The sequence below is a fragment of the Topomyia yanbarensis genome, chromosome 2 (assembly GCF_030247195.1).
Source record: "Topomyia yanbarensis strain Yona2022 chromosome 2, ASM3024719v1, whole genome shotgun sequence".
NCBI lineage: Eukaryota > Metazoa > Arthropoda > Insecta > Diptera > Culicidae > Topomyia > Topomyia yanbarensis.
Genome location: NC_080671.1, coordinates 71,281,343 through 71,301,972, shown reverse-complemented (window position 1 = coordinate 71,301,972; position 20,630 = coordinate 71,281,343). Strand labels below are relative to the sequence as shown.

Here is a 20,630-nt window from a genome sequence, read left to right as displayed (position 1 = left end):
CGCCGTCTGCTGTAGCCGGGCAAATGAATCTAAACTGTTTGAACAGTCCTCAAGCTTATAAATGAATAATCAAATTGTTACCTTGTTCGCTCGTACGCGCACGCAATTTTGAAGTATGCCTACACTCTAATTCCTAGCACAATAAATCATTGCTTATCACTGCTGGAGTATGTGAGAAGCCCTCAAACCTCCATCGTTGTCCGTTTCACCCCGATACTATCGAACCTCCTCACTAAGGTACAACATTGTCCAGTTCACCTACCTTAGCTATGAACGGGATGTGTACAACTTTTCGATATTCCGTTCCTAGACTTTGTGTTTATCGTCAACTGTCAATATTTGTTAAATTTATTGCACAGACGAACAGTTGCTGATGGTGTGCACTGGAAATAGATTTGTTGTGCATTGTGGCAACTTATTGGACAAAAAAATCGTGCCTGTGAGAACTTCTAATTTTCTCGAGTTATTTTCGCAAATTGGTGAAAAAAGTTCGAATTAAAATTTGAAATTATTGGCGATAATACTGGATTATTGAATCAAATCAAAATTTATTTTGTAACACGCTTAGAAAACAATTTGAATTGTAACATTGCATCTTGCCAGCTGCACATAAAAGAACTGTCGATATTTACAAGAAATCACTGCCGCTCAAAATGAAAACTATTTCCAATATCTCTTTCTACTAGATAACAGAATCTCAATATCGTTTAAAAATGGGCGGGCATGAGTTTGTTCAGACCCGAGCCGAACCCAAATCCAAATAATTTGCTATAAGGTTGCACAGAGAATGCGCAAAATTCGCAAACGAAAAAAGCAGTTTTTTTCCACACCGTATGTCAGATCTTCATAAAAATCAATCAGCGTATGTAGAATGTTGTTACAGTACTGCTGATTGATTGTTATGAAGATCTGACATACGGTGTGGAAAAAAAACTGCTTTTTTCGTTTGCGAATTTTGCGCATTCTCTGTGCAACCATAAGTTTACCCGAATCCGACCTTTATTTTGTTTTGACGTAGGACTACGTCTTTGTTGTCGATATGAGGGTGCACTTTGCAAATACCACAAAAATGCCTATATAATAATACGTTCACACTAAGAGTTTAAACGTATTTTAATGCTATCTTGAAGACAATTTTCTTGTTGTTAATTATTAAACCGTGTTTTAAAACTGTGGTGCGAACATAGTATAACGAAAAGAGGTTAGGTTTTAAATGCTTATAATTCAGTCTTTTCATGATTAATTCTCGACATTTTTACACATGTCGCTCAGAAATACTTCATGATTTCAATTAACAAAACTATAAATTTTGCTTATAAGCAGGTATGGGAAAAATTCATTCGAAATTCACTCCACTGCATTCATCTTCTGATACATCTCATGCTTCCAATTGCTGTGTTTGTCTCACGAAGTGAACGCCAGGAAGTATACACTGAGCTTGTCGCAAAGCTCATTCGCGAAAGCAGCTGTGCGGCACTCAATTGACTCCCGTTCATACTAAGTCGGAGAGCCTCTCATTCTCTCAATATTTTCTAAGAATGATGTTTGGGTGTGAGTGAATCAGATTGGAATATTATTGTTTTGGTTTGCGAGCCACTCGATGAGTCTCATCTTGATTCAATCATCATATTCAATCATTGAATCGTTCAATCGGTTCTCTATCCTTTGTAGAGGTAATACATGGAAAGATATATGGTTAGAAGTGCAAAGGTAAAATAGCTCAAGAGGGAGGATGCGTAAGCTTATCGTTTAACGGCTAGCGTGGCCTACCAGTTACTGACTTCATTCTTCTGTATCATGTTCAAGTGTTATTATTATTAAGTGTAGTTTATTAATCTATCTATCTTTTGTACACTTAAAATATTATCGTTACAGTTAAATGTAACCAGCGACATTTTTTTCTCTTGTTCAATGCTAATTCACGACGTCGGGAGTAGTGTGCATTATAGCGCTTATATGAAAAATTCGTACTACTTCCGACGTGATTCCATTGTTCAAAACCAGATAAAATACGATTGTGGCTAGTTGGATTTTCTAGTTTTCAACTGCAACCACAATATTTCTTTAGATATCATGACGCACATGAAATTCAAGGTTATAGCATCCAAAAATAATGTACGAGGCGTTATAACGACCAAAGGGTAAATTTAAAAAAATAAATGCATCAAAACATCTAAAATCATCCCAAAGGAACACCTGTAAGTACTATTAAATCCTAGTCAAACTAGCCACAACCAGTTTTAAATGAAACAACCGATAATGAGCCGTGATCGTTTGTTTTATTTGACCCGAAATTCTGACAGAAACCTCAAACCAGCTCAAATTCTGGATGGGAATGAAACCATCTTTTTCGGCAACTACCGATAGAGCCAACCCCATATAAGGTGTTTATACGCGATTAAAGAGTTTAAGCAGAAAGTGGAATGATGCCATATTAAAATCCTAGAGGGCGAATATCTTTCGAAATTATATTTTTGATACGGGTTTAGCGACTAGTTGCCAGCAATAGATATCTGACGTCAATAAAAATGCCATCTGTTGAGAAATTATGTTTGCCCCCACCATATATTTTTTTCAACAGGCTTTAGAGTAGATGCCGGAAACTACTAAACGCTATACTGATTTAATGATTATTTAATTAGTAATATCTATCTGATACGATTTTGGACAATCTAATATGTAAAAAAGCTTGCGATTCGATTATTTTCGATTTATTATTATATTGTGTAAGGGATCATAAATTTCCGTGCAAAAACATGGTTGTATTGACTGAATTTTCAATCGTGAAATGAAATTTTTTCTTCCATATTTTAAAATTTACAATAAATATTATCTAGCAGAATTTCAACATGATAATGCACTCACTTCTATTATTTGTTGCCGAAAATAAAAAAAAACTAGCTATGCATTTACCAGATTTAGCATTTCCGATAAAGCACAACAACGAAGTGTCAAATTTCTGACAGCCATGAAAATGCTCGTTTTGTAATATTACCATGACTAAGAAACAGTTCGTTTCTGATTCGGCCAGCGGGTTCTAATTGCACTGTGTCTCGCTGAGTCTGTCCAACAAATGAAAGTTTTGGAAAAAAATATTACACGGATGTCACTATAGTTATTGTATCCCAAAACAACGTTAAAAAGATTATTTCAAAACCCACTCGTCAAGCTCGTTCCAAAAACAAAGAAAAATAAAAAGGCTTGGAAAAATATTGATATCCGGCATTATCCTGATGAGCTAGTTATGAAAAAAATTGTTCAACATACGTATTCTTGGAGTCAATACGTTTTTGTATACAACGTATCCAACACTTGAAACTATTTAGTGTAGCTCTGTATACAAATCAATATAATCTTTGCAATAGCTGCAAACAAACTATAATTTCGTTAATTACTCTTAATATACTATAATAAACACTTGTGCGATTGCTACTACGAAGAGAGAGGAAATTACGCTCTGCAGCGGTATAATGAATTTGTTTATAAACATCACGTTAGCCTTTCAAAAGCGTTAATTTTAAATTTCATAATTTATAACGCTTTCCTAATGTGAGGCTACTATCTCAAATCATTCCCAAAAGCGATGTCGAGTCCACACCTGTGAATCAACGATTATTATAGAAGTCATATGTGAAATAGTATTCAAACTGTGTTATATTTTCATGTAATTCTCCGGCTTATAATCACCGAAAGGCTTCCAAGCCGAACAAGAAATTTAAAGAAAAATCTAATTCCTACAGCTCTACTTAAACCATATATACAGCGCCTCATGCTTATTATTGGAATTACATGCAAGGAACCCTCTGAATGAGTCAACGAATGCATTCGATGAGTGAGCGAAATTTGGTTCATCTAGAATTGAGTTCCTGCCTGTTCGCTTCGTTAATAGTATTTTTTTAACTACTCACTCACATAGTGCGTTCGCTGACCGTTCAGATTGCACATACATGGTGGTGGAGAGAGGATTCATCGCATTCTCTCATGGTTCGCTGCTCCATGCTCACTATGCTGATTGTGCGCGGCTGAACCAAGGATGAATGTCTATCAGATGGAATCAACCGAATGAGTGAATTGAAATTGAAATTTGAAATGATGTATAACATAGTCACAGAATGATTCATCGATAAGATAGAAACCATCCTTGCGGCTAAATACAACATTTTTCGACTTTGATGGGTTATCTCAGTAACTGCAGAAATTTTGTTAAAATAGACTTCTTCCTTTACATCCTTCTCTTGATAAGTGATGCAATCACCAAAAAAGCGAGAAAACGGTAATCGAACAGCATAGAAACGAGCATCATACCAAATCATAATGCGAATTAAACTGAAATATAATCAATGCAATCCTCTGACGTATCAACTAGACATCAGTTGCTTCAGTCTATTATTTTACATCCATTGATATAAGTCAATGCAAAGGGCTACAATATGTTTCATTTCATCGTTAGTATTATGCATAGAACATTGTGCAAATGTTTTTAAATAATTCATCTGAACATTCCAACTCGACAATATTTCAGTTGTTTCAGTTCGAATTTCTATATATCTATACACCCCCCTTACTACGCCCTATTCCTCAACTACCTACGCCCATGAAATTGAGCTAAGGCTTTTGAATAATGCATCCAAACATACCAATGTGGTAAATCTAAAATAGATGATGTTATCTCAGTATGCTTTATGAAATACCATTGGTACACCGGCAGTGTTGGCAAAAATTATCTTTGGCATTTAATTCGAACTATCGAACTTTGAACGGCTATAACTTGTTTTAGAGACATTCTAACAGCATACATCCTTCGGCAAAGTTGTTCAGAATATCCTGGACTATACTTCTTTCTAATTAGCTACATACTGCAGAAAGCATTGTAGCCTGTAGAATTAAAAATGCATAAAAGTTGGTTTTCCCATACTAATTTCCATACAAATTTCAAACGTTATGCGCTACGCCGGGTCAAAATCAATTGACCCCAAATTTTGCAGTTATTTGGGAATGGAATGGAACCAAGAAAGTGCTGTGCTGAAAAAAATATCATTTCACCCCACCCTAATATACGTTTCGGGGTCCAATTTAGAGTTGAAGCAAATTATGTATTTTCTAATATCGTTTTTGCCGTTGTCATATATAGAGCTATACAATCATTTCCATTGATCACTTATTGTACAAAACCGGTAAGTTATATATTAAAAGTGCCGATGATAATAACAGTTCCTCAATTGCACACAGCCAGAGTGTTGGACCTGCACGAAGTCGTCTGCCTTTTACAGGTTGCAGGAATTCCGTATTTAGCCTCTGTCACATTCACGTACATCCTGCTGTCTACTGAATGTCAGTCATCAACTAACTGGACGGTGTCCTACGTTTAGAGGTTAGATTTTCGTTTCTATACGTTAGACATTTTTCTATAAGGATTAATCAATCTAATTAATCAAGACTGTCCATCTCGCCTCACAAGCACACATATTTTTAAACGATTGTACTTATTCACTCATAAATCAACTTACCTGTTTTCTTCAACGAAGCTGTCGCTTAAGAGTTACATTGTCAAAATAAAAGAAAACACCCGTGAAAAAATTGATTTTTGGGCAATAAACCTTATAATCAGAGACTTGAAAATTACATCCGCACAAAGATGCACTACTGATTATCAATGTATGCTTAAATTGTACTCTTTTAATAGTAATAATAATTCCAAGCTATCCATAATAATAAGGTACACATACAAATCATTTGAATTATAAAAGTTATATGCCCAAAATAGCCATGTGTCCGTCTTACCTCACCTGTCCATCTTACCCACAGTTCCCCTACCATTTTACTGGAACTTTGTTGTTGAATTTACATTAAGATATTTATTTTAAAATAAACATACTGAACTATAGTTTCATCCGTGAAGACCAAAGAACAAAATTTTAAAAAAAAAAGGCGCTAGCTTAGTCCGTTAGCTAAATTAGTGTCGAATTCTGATGAGACGAAGTCGAAACGCAAATTCCATAACTAATTCATTAAAAAGAAGTTTTTTACAGGCATTGTAATTCTCTCTCACTCACGCGAGAAGAAGCTTATCCGATGTCCAACTTTTCCGAGATAAGATGAGTCGCAAAATTCTCCGTCTCCATAAATAGCGTGAGAATAATTTTCCGGATAAAATTTATTTGTTTTTTTCCTTCTCACCGGAGAAGGTGATAATATTTTAATTTCGTATAAATCAATAAAAGCGTCAAAATATACACTTAATTTCAAAGAAAAGCGGCAAAGAAGCACGATAGACTTGTTTTTTCGTGTTTTGGAGTGGCGACAGCAAGGCAGCGAGCGCAAAAAAAAATACCGTGATAAACTCATTCGCTCATTCTCTGGCGGTTTTCTTTATCCGGAGAAATAATACGTTGTATTTATCCCGAGAAGTGCTGTGAGTGCCAATAACTTTTCGTGTGAAAATGTGAGTTTTTATTGTCGCAGTAGCAGATTATCCCGACGCATTTACTCATATGAGCGATAAATGCAATGTCTGGTTTTTAATATCGTCTCTAATAACATTGGAAATGTTCTATGAAGTTTTTCCAATTGTTAGAATACATAACATTCATTATCACATACATTTTGATATCTCAATAGTTATATTTTCGAAAATATTAAACATTTTTTGAAAAACAATAGTTTTTCAACTATAACTCTACTAGAGACAAATAGAAAAAATGTTGAGTTTTACTTTATTCACATAGCGATTCTAATTTTACCTGGAACTGATTGCTCTGATATATTCAAAGAATCTTTGATTGGACATCAGTTTTCTAGACCCGTAAATTAAAGTACTATGACAACCATTTCAATAGATTTTGAACCTCTAAATGTACCGTCTGATCTGAATGAAATTCCAATGCAGGCAATGAGAATATTATTTCTTTCATTTGAAATCTAGCTTTTATAAATCGGTCAGGAATTCGCTGAGAAATACATGGAACATTATTTAACTTACGAATTTAGCAAGCTCGCCGAAGGCATCCAAAACCGTCAAGCTGCTGTGATTGACCATTAGTGATCTTAAACCCGCAAATCCAACTAATATTACACCCATTCTAATATGTACGGCATCGTTTGAGCGTCATGGTGGTACCAGTTTGTATGGGAAAATGCTGTATGGCCCTCCGCCCTCAGTGTGGTAACTCCGGAATCGGATGTCCGATCAATTAAAAATTCAATTGCAGCATATGACAGCTAGCGTTACACCGTTCATTTGAAACTAAGTTTGTGCAAATTGGTTTAGTCATCTTTACATTAGAAATAAACATACACACACAGACAATTTGCGATCTTAACGAACTGAGTCGAATGGTAAATGAGACTTGTCCCTCCGGGCCGCGGTTGAAAGTCCGGTTTTCAGAGTTTTCGCATGTCCTTTGTATATGAAAAAGGCAACACTAATTCTTTGTTCTTCGCATAAATGAGCGGCCTCTTGCTCATAACACAGGTATTGTAATTGTCTGATCTCCATAGATTACGCACCGTATCAAAGCAGACTGATTTTTCAATGCTCTAATTCGGTTTATCTTACATGTATACACCATTACTTCTCAATTTTCCCAAAATCTCAAAATCAGAGTTAAAAATATTCAAATTCATTGAATGAAAATTGATCATATTTAGCCGCATTCATTTTCAATATTCAGTGACGCGGCTGAAAACGTCAAACGAACAAACCGCCCATTCATCCATGCAGATTTTCATTCGTCTCCGATTATTATGCAAAGCGACCGTGCAGCAACGAATCATACGCATCAAAGGAGGCCCTGGCTCAATGTAAGCGATGATGATTGTTGTTTCATATGCTTTACCGGCATTTAAAAACATTTTCCTAGATAATTAGTGAAATGAAGAATATATTGTACGATATTCAACTGAATGAACAACATGGATATTTGAATGAATATTTTTTCTATTCACCGCGAGTCGAATCAGGTTCATTTTCAGCCGTCAAAAAAGAGCTTCGATTATTTTTAACTCTGCTCAAAATCGTTCTTCGCACAGGAAAGAATCAGCAGCGCGGTCAAACTGAAATAAAACTTGAAAATATATTGTAATGCAATTTCGAGCATAAGTAATAAATGATTTCAAGTTATTTGAGTGATTGCTAATTGCATTTATTTTATTTGCATCCGCACATAAAATTCGGCTCGTGACATCGTGTTTGATGTGAAATAATAATAATAATACCAGTTGTTAAACTTCGCATTGTTATTTCTTACGAGCACACCCCTGGGAGCTCTTCTCGTAGTTGATGAGTTTGTTTTATGTATGTAATATCTGTTTTGAGAGTAGAATAATTCGATTTACAAATCTTGCGATGACATCCATGTTCTGGATACCAAGATTGATTGTTTTAGGCGCAATGGAATATAAAGCAATGCATTTCAAGCAGATTTGTTTTCGATGCGTTCAAATTTGGCAATTGATTTTTTGCAGTGAGAATAGATGGACAGAATAGTACATTTATGCTGAAAATTGAGACATTTTATCACAATAAATATTATTTAGATGTTTAAAAAACAGCACATGGATACTTTATTCCGAGAAAGATCATATATAATATAGCTCCATTTAAAAGTTGTTTAAAAATAGTGCGCTCTCTTCCTATTAAGGCCAAAATTCTATGTTCATTTTAGAAAATCTATTGTTCTTGATGGAAAAATGTGAATAAATCTTTTTGTTGATGTTCACATTTTGATTTGAAATGGAATTTAGAATTATACTCTATAAGAAACTTGTGTTTTGTTGGCAAATAGTATGATTTTTACAAAAATGATATTGTTTTTGTTGGGCAAACTTTTATATTTAAGACATTAAAAACGAGAATAATTTATTAAAAGAGTATAAAACTAAGTTTTAGTCTGTCAATTAGTCCGTAATTTAAAGATATTGTCAAAACTAATTATGAAGCTAACAATACTTGTTACATATAGTTCTTTCTATGATGCAATCATATTTGAAATGTTTCCTCTTCCTATAGGCTTTCGATAATAAAAAATAAAAAGTTTGAGAAAATGCTTTTTTGTAATTTTAATTTTTAAGATAAACTGTGAATTTTTTTTTCAGTGTAAGTAAATTTTTTTCGCGAAGAAGATTTCCTATAATTTATTCTCGGGACGTTTTATACAAAATTCCATTCTCGAACAATATTTTTGTGACTGCGGCATGAACAAACTCATACGTCCTTTGGAATAATTGCTCTTGAGTCGAAATGGTCTGATTCGCAGTGAAATTTTGAAAACTCAATGGCCCCACCCTTGTGTCGATTTCTAGTTCAACCCGGAGCGTTGCTCCAAAATTGAATCAAATCGGACAAGTTTAGCTGTCGGATCAACGTGTCAGTTATTGGACCCCATCCGCCCAATACGTTTTTGAACATGAGCTAATACTTTTGAATCATTCATCCGAATATACCAATTCGGCAAATTATCTCAGTTTGTGACTACGAGTGATACACTGGCAGTGTTGGAAAAACAAATTATTTTTACTGTTTAACACGAACCATCGAAATTTTTATAGCTATAACTTTGTTCAGAGATGTTTTAACTCCTTGCTTTCTTCGGAAAAGTTGTTGGAATACCATGGACTATAATTGTATCTAATTAGTTGCATACAGTTGCAACTCTAGAATTGATAATGCATAAAAGTAGGCTATCCCATACTACTTACCATACAAATGAATGCGTGAAGCCGGGTCATAACCAATCGACCTCTAATTTTTCTCAGTTATTTCGTATCTCAAATTGGAATAAACTTTGTTCTGAAATATGAATATTTTCAGAAACCTTATATTTACACGATATTTTCTAAAAGGGTAGCTATCTAAATTGAGGGCTCTCAAAAACCCCTAGCCCAATGTTCTTACACTAAAGGACGACACTGTGACCGCCTTTGCAGGTTTTAGCACAGCATACAATTTTGTAATAGTACATTGTTGAGTTACACTGAAGCCAATCTTGCTCGTTTGAGCGCCTGACTATTTATTAATCAAACAAAACAACATCAATCCGAAAATACACTTCTTTGATACGTGCTGATTGCAACAAAATCTTCAAATAACTTTAGAACAGTTCAAATCAAATCAATTCAAACAATTCACAGCGTTAAAAATACGGCTGGATTACTCGCTACGATTTCCTGCGATAAAGGTAGTCATGTGATATACGATCATAAAAAAATCATTGATTTCTATAGCGTATGTACAGTCATGGCTTAGTTTTATGACCCCAGAAATATGAGTTGGAAGTCGCTAGTTATTTGCTTGAAACTAGTAAAATATGTTTAATTTGAAATGCAACGATTTATGATAAATAGTAATGCTTCGATCGTCTCGCCGTACAAATCAGCCCACTACTGTAGCAAACGAACCCGAAATCACAAATGATAAACCGGGCGGCAAGGGCAATCAGCCGAAAAACCTTACCACAAATCATGATAAGCGAATGCGCGCACCTAGTCCGAGCCGTGATAAGGCAGCGTGAAAACGTCGCTTCCATGCATGGATTTCCACTAATATGTTCGATTGCTTCAATCAGACCCTATATTGGCATTTAGTTTTAATTCGATTGGCTCACCACTACCAACACCACCACCACCGAGCCGAGTGATGAACAGAATGCCGGCAAGAGTATGATAAGCCAGCCAGCTAGCCAGCAGCGCCCTGGTAAAGGCTGAGATTGGAGGGGTTGTAGCAGACCATCAGCCAGGCAAAAGGAGGTAAAAGGTGTCATTTTTATTGCACCCTCATTGGCCTCAGATAACGGGCCCACTCTGGTAAACATCCATCCAGCAACGATAGGTTTGCGCTGATGGTCGTTCGATGCGCCGAAATTGGTTCGGTAGGTCGAACGCATTACGTTTTATGGGTATTTGTCAAATCATACCCCGATGAATTTTCTGCTTTTAGGGACAAACAGACAAATTCCGGTCCTTCCTTATCGGGCCGAGAACCCATCGCTAATGATACGTGGCAGATTTCGGGCAGGTGAGGTGTGTGAACGAATGAATAGAGTAGTTGGTTTAGGAAGAAAAAAAAAATATGGAAGATAAGATAAAAATGTGCTGATCGTCAGGGAAGAAACGTTTCGCGCCATCGCGAGGTGCTGACTATGGATGCTTTGATTTTTTTCTTAAGCCTCTGGTTTGATTTTGAACAAATAGGAAACTTACCACGGTTAACTTTTTGTACGTCGACACAATCATCGTATCCGGAGGTGGTAGAGTTGGTTCCATTGGGAAGTCGTGAAACTGCCGCCGGATGCAACAATCGTCGGTAATGGTTCACCAACAGTTCGTTGTTGATCAGCAGCGGCGACAGTCCGTTGGCAGCTACTGGAATGAGAAAAAAAAATTCTATTATTGACTATTGAACTATTTATTACATTCTGAAACTGCGACGAATGTTTTATGTTTGGACTCCGGTTGCTACAGATGCATATCGTTGACAGAATAAATTGAATAATAATCATCTGAACAGTAGATCAAATAAAACCGGATATTTTGTGTCCTACACTAATTTTGAAAATTTCGCATAATCTTGAAACTAGACTATTTTAGGAACACCATATTATTAATTCAGAAAGTAAAAGTCATGCAGGATCTTGCACTGCAATTCTCATTGATGTGCTGCATTTGTTTTACGAATAATTTGAAATATGTCGCAAGATTTACATTTTTTGTCGTTTGACCGTATCTGCTTGAGTTTATAAATAAACTTAGCCAGTTCAGAAAGACTGTCGCAGTTATTTCTACTTTTTTTGCCGATCCGCGGCATCCCGTCCCCATTGATGCTTTGTTTTTTTGTTCAAGCTATTCCCGACCACGACTGTAAAAGGTTAAATTGAGTGATATATGCAGCATCTTCATCCGCCGGGTGACTTAATTCAGTAAACATACTCTCAAGATGGTACCCCACATGTGTGAGAACTCGCCAATGTGTGTTTATTTTTTCATGCTAGGCCAACTTTTCATACTACCAGCGATTTTTTGTGTGTGCCGTAACCGAATTCCACTTGTTCATCATCCATCATCGCTGTTGCATTGGGGACTTCGAGTGAGCAAGTAGGGGAGGAGAAGTTTCCGTGGAGCAGATGAGGATCATGTTACGGCGGAGCATGGATTTTGTTCATTCATTCAAAAAACTAGACTCCGGTTAATTACTCGCGCCTCAGTCAACGAGGCGTCCCTATTTTTTTTGGAAGAGGGGTACGAGACGGGTGGTTCATTCATGACTTTTTTCGCTACTCATGTCTTGGCTGTCGTGGAAGTTTACGTCTTTAAAACATTTTATTGCCCAACAACTTGTTAGTCTGTCTTCTGGTTCAACTAGAGATTCTTTACCGTCGACAGTGTAAAATTTCGTCGGGAACCGAACCGCGGATGAGTAATGTAAACGAGTTTACAAATGCCTTCCGCGGGATTTTACAAATTTCTTCTAGATCTGGTTGTTGCCGTGATTTATGAAAACCGTTTAATGAGCTATTTATCTTGAACGGAACAAGGTCGCACTGATGGAGGGTGGGGGACACTCTGACTGATGATTTATAATGGAAAATTAATTCCGACAACAGCGTGATAATTGGGGATCAGCGCAGCCGTAACATTCAGCATTCGATGACGATGGATGAATATTATTACATTAATTATTTATCCAAAAACCTGTTGCAACCGTTTCACAGGCGAAACTGCAAATGGATTGCTTTCAGCTTTCATCAAAATGGTAATTCTGGTCCATTTAAATTTTAATTACCGACAACGAAAATTGGCTCGACTACAAATCGTTCCTGCATCTGTTGCGTGTACACTTTAAAGAGAATCCATCTTACTACTGGTTCAAACGCTAGACCAGAACCGGCATCATCGGTTGGAGATGATAAACTCCCAAGACACTCGGACAGGCAATTAAGCAATTACTTCGTTGCTCCACACTCTCAAGCTGGATGCTTCCTTTGGGTGAAGGGGAGGCGAATGGCTGGTCGGTTGGCCGGTTGGTTGATTGGTAGGTAGGATGTTTTCCATAGTGTCCACAAATTGAGTCGTAGCACTTAGAGCTGATGAACCTAGAATCTTTGGTTAGCCGGTCAGCTTGTGTCCGACATCTCCATTCGGTTTCTCCAATCTTATAGCCCGGTGTTGATTTGTGCGGTGCGATGCGGTGATCCTAACACTAGTTAGCCTCCAGCCACTGGGGAACGGTAAGATCTGTGTCACAATCGTCTGAGGTTGATTATCCATCTGTACATCGGTCAAGCATTCGATGCCAATCTATATGAGAAGGTGCGACAGTGCTGTGATGCACTATCAATCAAGGGTTCTGTGGAGCATGAGTGTTGCTATGTTTGTTTAGTAATTTATGCTTCGAGTCAGAATCAGAAAAGAATGAGGTAGAAACTAGTGCTAGTAAAGAAACGTGAGAAAAGCGTGATTCCCTTCATGGCCATGTTGTTACAAACAACAAGGTTGTAAAACAGTTAGAACTTTTGTTTTAGTCAAGACTTAAACGTTAAATTACGACGAGTGAGTTGAACAGCCGTACGGATAAATGTGTACACGATAAAATTAAAACGAATATAATTGCCATTTTTCTAAAGTTCCGATTCACTCTACATACAGAATAGAATGACAGCTACATAGTTTAGCATGAACAAAACGACAACAGAACACAAAAAAATCTCGGTAAAGTTTAGAATTGCTTCAAAATCTAAGAAAGTGACATGATAAAAATATTACAGATTCCTTGAAAACGACCCAATAAGGACCGAAATGTTCTAAAAAGCAACGAGTGTCCTTGATTTTATTTACTAAAACGCCAATCTTTAAATCATGAATTGTCAAGATTTTCTCACAAAAATAAATAAGGATTGTAACTGGAACCTTTCATTTGAGCGTTAAAAGTTTAATCCGGAGAACAAAAAATTTTGCTATTAGTCCGTTAGGATGCCGCCGGAGCAGTGATGCCAGAAACATTTTCAGTTAGTGATGAAAAATGAAATGTTGATATATCTTCGTTATCTTGCATAACACTAGTTTACAGCATTTCTGAACTCAATAAGCTGATAGTCATTTTCAATGTAAAATCGTGCGCTAAAGCCATTGTGGACCGTTTACACCGAATTCTCTACATATACGATTCTGTATGACACATGTAAATATTATGCGTATTATTTAATACCAATTTTTTGTTGACTTATCATTTTTCTGAGTCTGAAATAATTATTATCAGAAGACTTGAATCATTTGGATATACGAGCTCGAATATTACCCCAGATTAAATTGTCTCAAAATTCTTCACTTTATTTATTTTACGGAATTGTAATAGACAATCCCTCATATATTATGAACCAAACTCTAGAAAAAATTGGTATCAAGACGGTTTAATAAGTTGACCCCAAGAAACTTAAAAATTTCCATTCGGCAAACAATTGAATAACTTTCACAATTTTCATCCGAATTAGACTGATAAGGGCTTATTTTCATTGTTTTGTAGCAGGATTAAACTTATTTAAAAATATGATTTTTAGAATTGCCTAATCTTTTTTTTCGAGAATTTACCTACTGGAGCTGTAGAGCTAGATTCTCGGAAGGGCTCCCCGTCAGAATAACATACTAAAATTTGCAGACGAGACAGGCAATGTCGCCCACTAAAACACTGCTTTAGGCCAATTGTAGCGGACCGTGAGTCTGAATGTGATATTCAATGTACGGTTCCGGTATGTGCGGGCGTAGGAACTCGAGATCGCGTGTATCATCGCGAAGGGCTCGAACATTTGTACGTTAACGTGCTCGATCGCGTGTGCGTTTGTATGTCGCGTGTGCTAACGTGTACATTCGCGTGTATAAATTCTATTTTATAACCGTGTGTTTCGATGTGCCTTTAGAATTCTGGCAGAGAGTGGGATCCCTTATATCGATGGGGTTCCCGGTCATGTCGCCATGAGACGTGTTGTCTAATAGATATGAGCGTATTTTCTTAGTTGGTCCAGCTGAAGGCATGAACCTAGGTTTCTAGGATCAAGGATAGATTTCCGGACGTGACCAACTCGTAATCGCGTGGGCAAGGGAATTTTTGTAGGGTCCCGCTTGAGACCGTGTTTGAGAATGTGTGAGTGATTCGCGTGTGTTCTAGAATGATCGTGCGCAGACCGTGAATTTGATACTTAATTTTTCGTGTACGGTTCAGATTCTAGTCTAGTCTAGTCTAGTCTACACATACACAGCCAATACATGTAGGGATCCTGGAAAATTGCAGACGTTCGTCCACAATTTTTCTTGTCATTATTAATGTTTGTGGCACATATTGAATATGACACAAGCATTAAAGCGGCCAGGCCAACTGTGCAGCGTACAAAATAAAGATGATTCAAAATTATACAGCAATCAAATTATTCATTCAATGAATATTTTAATCAACGGATTATTTTGAACCTTGGATAAGGAAGAAACGTGGACAACCGTACACAACCGTTTCAATTTGATGGGGGTTTGATAAATCGTTAGGAGTGACTTTGCTAAGAGGGTTAATGTCACTCCTTTGGTCCTAGGTTCCTGGGATGGGACAGAAGTATTTGGTCCTGTCCTGGCTAATGAGCCAGGGTTATAGCGCCTTTACTCGCTCTTTAATTTTTCGTGTACGGTTCAGATTCTAGAAGAAAGTGGGTTCTTCTACATCACTAGAGTTCCCAGTCACGTCGCCGTAGAACGTGTGGTCTAGTGGATATGAGCTTTATTTTTTTATTGGTTCAACTGAATGTATAGACCTAAGTGGTTGGAATGGAGGGTAAATATTTCCGGACGTGACCGATTCATGATCGCGCGCGTTTGCGGGTTCCCGTTTGAAACCGCGTTTGTAACTTCGTAAGTTCACATTGTTACCGGACTGTTATCAAGTTTTCGCGAACGCGAATGTAGGTGTGCGTAGATGATTACGAAGAGCTTAAGCCTTCGTATATTGACGTGTTTGTCGCGTGTGCTCGCGTGTATGTAACTTCGCGTGAATAAATTCGATTTTGTAACCCTGTGGCCATTCACATATTCGCGTGTGTTCTTGGATGGCCACGCGGACCGTCATTCTGATATTTTTTTTTCGGTGTACGGATCACATTCTTACAGGAAGTGACTTACTCCGCATCACTAGAGTTCCCGGTCATTTCGCCATGGAACGTGTTGTCCAGTGGACATGAGAGCTTCCTTTTTAATTGATTCAATTGAAGACATGGACCTAGACTTTTGGATTCGATTATAGAGACTTCCGGACGTGATCGATTCATGATCGCGCGAGTGCGGGGGACAGTATCATCGGGATGTTATCATGTCTGCGAGAACGCGGGTGTAGGCTGCGTGGATGATCGCGAACGGCTCAAGCATTTGTATGTTTGATTGTCGCGTGTATGTGACTGTAATATGAACGTGTATGTTTAGTGGATGAACGTGTAGTTTAGTGGATATGAGCATCATCTTTTCGATTGGTCCACCTGGAGGTATTGGACTTATGCTACTAGGACCGAGAATAGGGGTTTCCAGATGAAACCGATTCATGATCGCGCGAACACGGGCGGTGGTTCACTCTTGAGACCGCCTTTGTGAATTTATAAGTGCTAAACCGTTCACTTAGTCACCTGTTTGCGAGATCGTGGGTGCGGTTGTACGTGGATGATCGCGAAGGACTCGAGCGTTTGTATGTTGACATTTTTGTCGTGTGTGCTAGTGTGTATGTAACTTCGCGTGGATACATTATTTTTATAAGTATGTGGCCATTCGCATGTTCGCGTGTTATTTAATGATCGCGCGTGGACGTCTTGTCCAGTTTTTGTTTCTATTCTTCCAATTGAAGGCATGAGTTTGGGCTGCTAGGATCAAGGGTAGAGACTTGCGGACGTGACCGATTCATGATTACGCGAGCGGTTGGTTGATGGTTGCGACCGCGTTGGTAAATTTTTAGGTACAAATGTTGACTTAATGACCGGGGTGTTTGAATGTTGGCGAGATGGCGGGCGTTCGCAGTTTTGACCAGGTTTGTGTTATCCTGAAGGCCACGTTTGTGCGTTTGGAATAAGAGATTGTGAGTGTATATGAGATAATAAGCAATTTGTGTTAGTGAGTGTTAGCATGGATCTAATTTAAAATATAGCAATAAAAGTAGGGTGGCTCCAGAGAGAAATGGGCCCTAAACCCACATTGTATATTATTTGACCATGGAAGTGGATAATATAGGTCGCCAAGTTAAGTACTAAAATTGATCACAATATAACTTAACTAAAAATAAAATAATCGTATCCCAAGTTTATGTGATATAATCACTGTAATACTGCTTTGGTGGAAAAGCCTTCGGACCACGTCCAGGTACAGTATCATGCCGAGGGATTTTTAGAATTGCCTAATCTTGCCCCAAAATCTTAACCAGACATTTATGTTTCTTTAAAAATGTGGAAAAATTAAGCAAAAAGATCAAAAAACTCTTATTTAACGTCAGATCCGTTAGTCAGACTTAAACGAAAATTTCAGACGACTAAAAGTACATTCATTCATCTTTAATTCAACGTAATTATATTCCATGTTGATGTACTATAACCGAAGATATATTGATTTTACTAAACGTTCTTTTTATTTTAAAGGTGGAATTCATTTTTCTGATCTAACTCGAAATCTGTTCTACTGTAATTTGTTGGACTTAATTTTCGGATTCATCACACAATTTTACATCGAAAACGGAGGTCACATATTGAAGTCCAGATTTTTATTTTGTAAACTAGTGTTATCAATGAAAATTGGTGATACCCATCTACCGTATACGACTATCTTCTCTATGCATTTGAGCGATTGCAAATATTCTTGAGCATCGGAAGTTAAAAATTGAACAACTTCTAGCACTGCAATACAAGCACCAAAACTATGTTTTTCATATTTCTTGCCCCAATAGTCTAACGGAAAATAGTTTTGGAGCCCTATATGCATTAGAAAAAAGTTGAGCATGAACCGGATTCTCCGATTAGAAAGCTTTCACTGCGGTTTATTCGTAGAACAATTCCGAACGTTTGCAATAACTTGCTAGCATCGAACGGTGTAAATCCAACCGACTGCGCCCACATAGGTAGTTTAGTTTGATCTATCTGTCAGGTACGAGTAGATCAGTCATACACCTTGGGAAAGTCGGATCTATCGGGATAGCGATTGAGATAGAAGCGCACTGTTGCACGGGTAGACAAGCGCGGCTGCGAAAAGACGAGAATTACGGTGTATGCTGAACGTACCGGTTTCTGAACATACCAGCCGCCTTGAAATCTCTTCGACTTCAATCTACATTAGCTTCAGTCCTTCCATCTTACTCGGCTCCTTTGTACATGCTGATCAAAACTGTTACTTCGATGATTGGATTTATTGCTTCATCTGTTGCTGGTTACGCTTTTTCGGTGCAATTGATCGATCTTTATAAGATGATTTTGACTGAATGATACCTACTTGGTTCTGATTTGTTGAAATCTGAGTCTTCTGGTGTTAACGGAACGGTTGTTGACCTTCGTCGGAGTCTTTAGTATTTGCTGTTGACGATTACCACGGATGTATGGTGGATGTGAAGATAGAGGTCGCAGTTGGTACTGTTACAGCTGACCTCTGGTTATATCCCAGCAGATTGGATAGGTGGACGGATAGGTACAGATATGGTTCTCAATACTAACTGAGATGTGCAGCAGCTGTCCGCCAACTCGTGAAATTTTGTAGACAAAGCTTCGGCCTACGGTAAGTCTCCGATATACCAGACACGCGAACAGAGCCTTGTGTGTACTCTTGTAGTCAACTGGTTTGGAAGGGGGTGGGCGTAGCGTAATTGGTAAATCGATTCCCTTGTACGCAGCGCACCTGGGTTCGAGTCCCGACCCACGCACATAGGGTTAGAAATTTTGCATAAGAGATTTTTCTAACCCGAAGAGACGAATGACCTTAAGATTAAAACCTCTCTATAATCGAAATAAAAAAATAACTGGTTTGGAACAGAACAAGGAAACGGCAGGAAATCTGGTACAGTCTTCCGACAGTAAGTCGAAGAAATGCTTAGCCCCGATAATCAGATCGATGTGTCCCGGTTCACAGAACTGTGGATTTGCAAGGATGATGTCTCCGGGAAGTCTCCACTGAATAGTGCTGACACTTCGGTAGTGTCGTCGTATGGTATTCATGGTCTAAAGATAGCATGCTCCGACCTTCGTGATGCGACTGTGTAACCGCCAATACCTTGAACTGACAGTTTTATTGGAGTATACTGGAACTTCAGCTTCTGAAAGATGCTCTCCGTCATAAAGCAGAACTGGGAACACGTGTCTGGTAGTGCTCTAGTTAGTCTTGTATTACCGTATTGATCTCGGACCAGAACGATGGCAGTAGATAGAAGAACGTCATGTGTAAGTGCTCGTGCACTTGCAGGAACGGTATTGTAATTTGCGCATGATTGGCTTGTGGTTGGCAGAGGTTGAACTAACCTGTTTTGCGAGTATGTCACGAGAAGAGATTGTGTTGGTGCTTGAACTATGTTATCATATGTTGATTGGTATTGCCCTAATGGTTTGGTATATGGCTGCTGCTGTTTGGATGCTGTGGGTGTGCTTTACGATTGTGAGACTAAGGATTGGAATTCCGAGCTTGTCCGATTGTATCAACGAATGGTATTTCCTTTGACAGTGATAACACGTACTTCTAGTGAAAATGTGAGCATAGTATCCCGACGACACATACAGTGATTGAATCTTCTTACTAGATCACTGCGCTCAGCCAGCTCAGAAACTATTTACACTGAAAGCGGAGTAAGAGCCACAAAACATACATCGATTAAAATATTGGATTACGGAATAACTAACTCCTACTCTAGCTCTCGTTTCGTCAACTGATAATGATTGAGCGAATGAAATAGATTGTAGAACCGATCAATGATTTCACAATCAGATTCTGGTAAATGGGTATGTTAGTATGTGTCTCCCAATGGCGCAGCGTACAGGCATCCAGGCGAAAGCAGATCATATAGACCAGTACGGCACTCCACTTGGACGTATTTTCTCCTACCTTGTCCAGCATCAATTTTTTTTTTCTCAAAATTTCCAATCAGCTTGTTCAGTGTTTCATAGCCCTCATTCTTCATCCCCTCTGCTGCAAATAGGGAATCCACATGAACCTTGACTATAAGGCTCGTGTTTTCGTATCGCTTTTCCAACAGATATCAGGCCAAATCGTAGTCCACGGCTGATATTTCCAATGAATTATCCTTCTGCAGAGCTTCTCCAGCAAGCGATGACTTGAGATGAACAAATCTATCCATGGTAGTCAACTGTAATTTGTCCTGAACGTATCATGAAAGGTAAGCTACTCCTTAACGTGGCCACTGAAGGTCGGCAAGCGAATCTCTTTAGCTTTATCGTGGAAATACTAGCAGATAGTAGCAGATCTTGCATAATTGAATAATGGGCTGCTTTTGCATCTCCAAAAATATCATTCTTCCAGCGAGCTAGCGAATTCTTCAGAACTCAGTACTGGTCTTCCATCTCCAGAATCAGCTGTGTATTCTCATGGTCTCTAGCCCGGGCTAACGATTCCAATCGTAAGTTTCGTTCTTCTGCTGATTC

At 38.0% G+C, this 20,630-nt stretch overlaps 1 protein-coding gene across 2 annotated transcripts in view; it reads right to left on the bottom strand.

Annotated features, from left to right (window-relative positions):
• LOC131678412 (fez family zinc finger protein 1-like) overlaps positions 1 to 20,630 on the bottom strand; it is a 180,295-nt gene that overhangs the window by 116,295 nt on the left and 43,370 nt on the right. For both annotated transcript variants that reach the window (XM_058958561.1, XM_058958560.1), the window contains exon 2: positions 11,197 to 11,358. In XM_058958561.1, the coding sequence (XP_058814544.1) occupies positions 11,197 to 11,358 (162 nt within the window). The remainder of the gene's footprint in view (positions 1 to 11,196; positions 11,359 to 20,630) is intronic.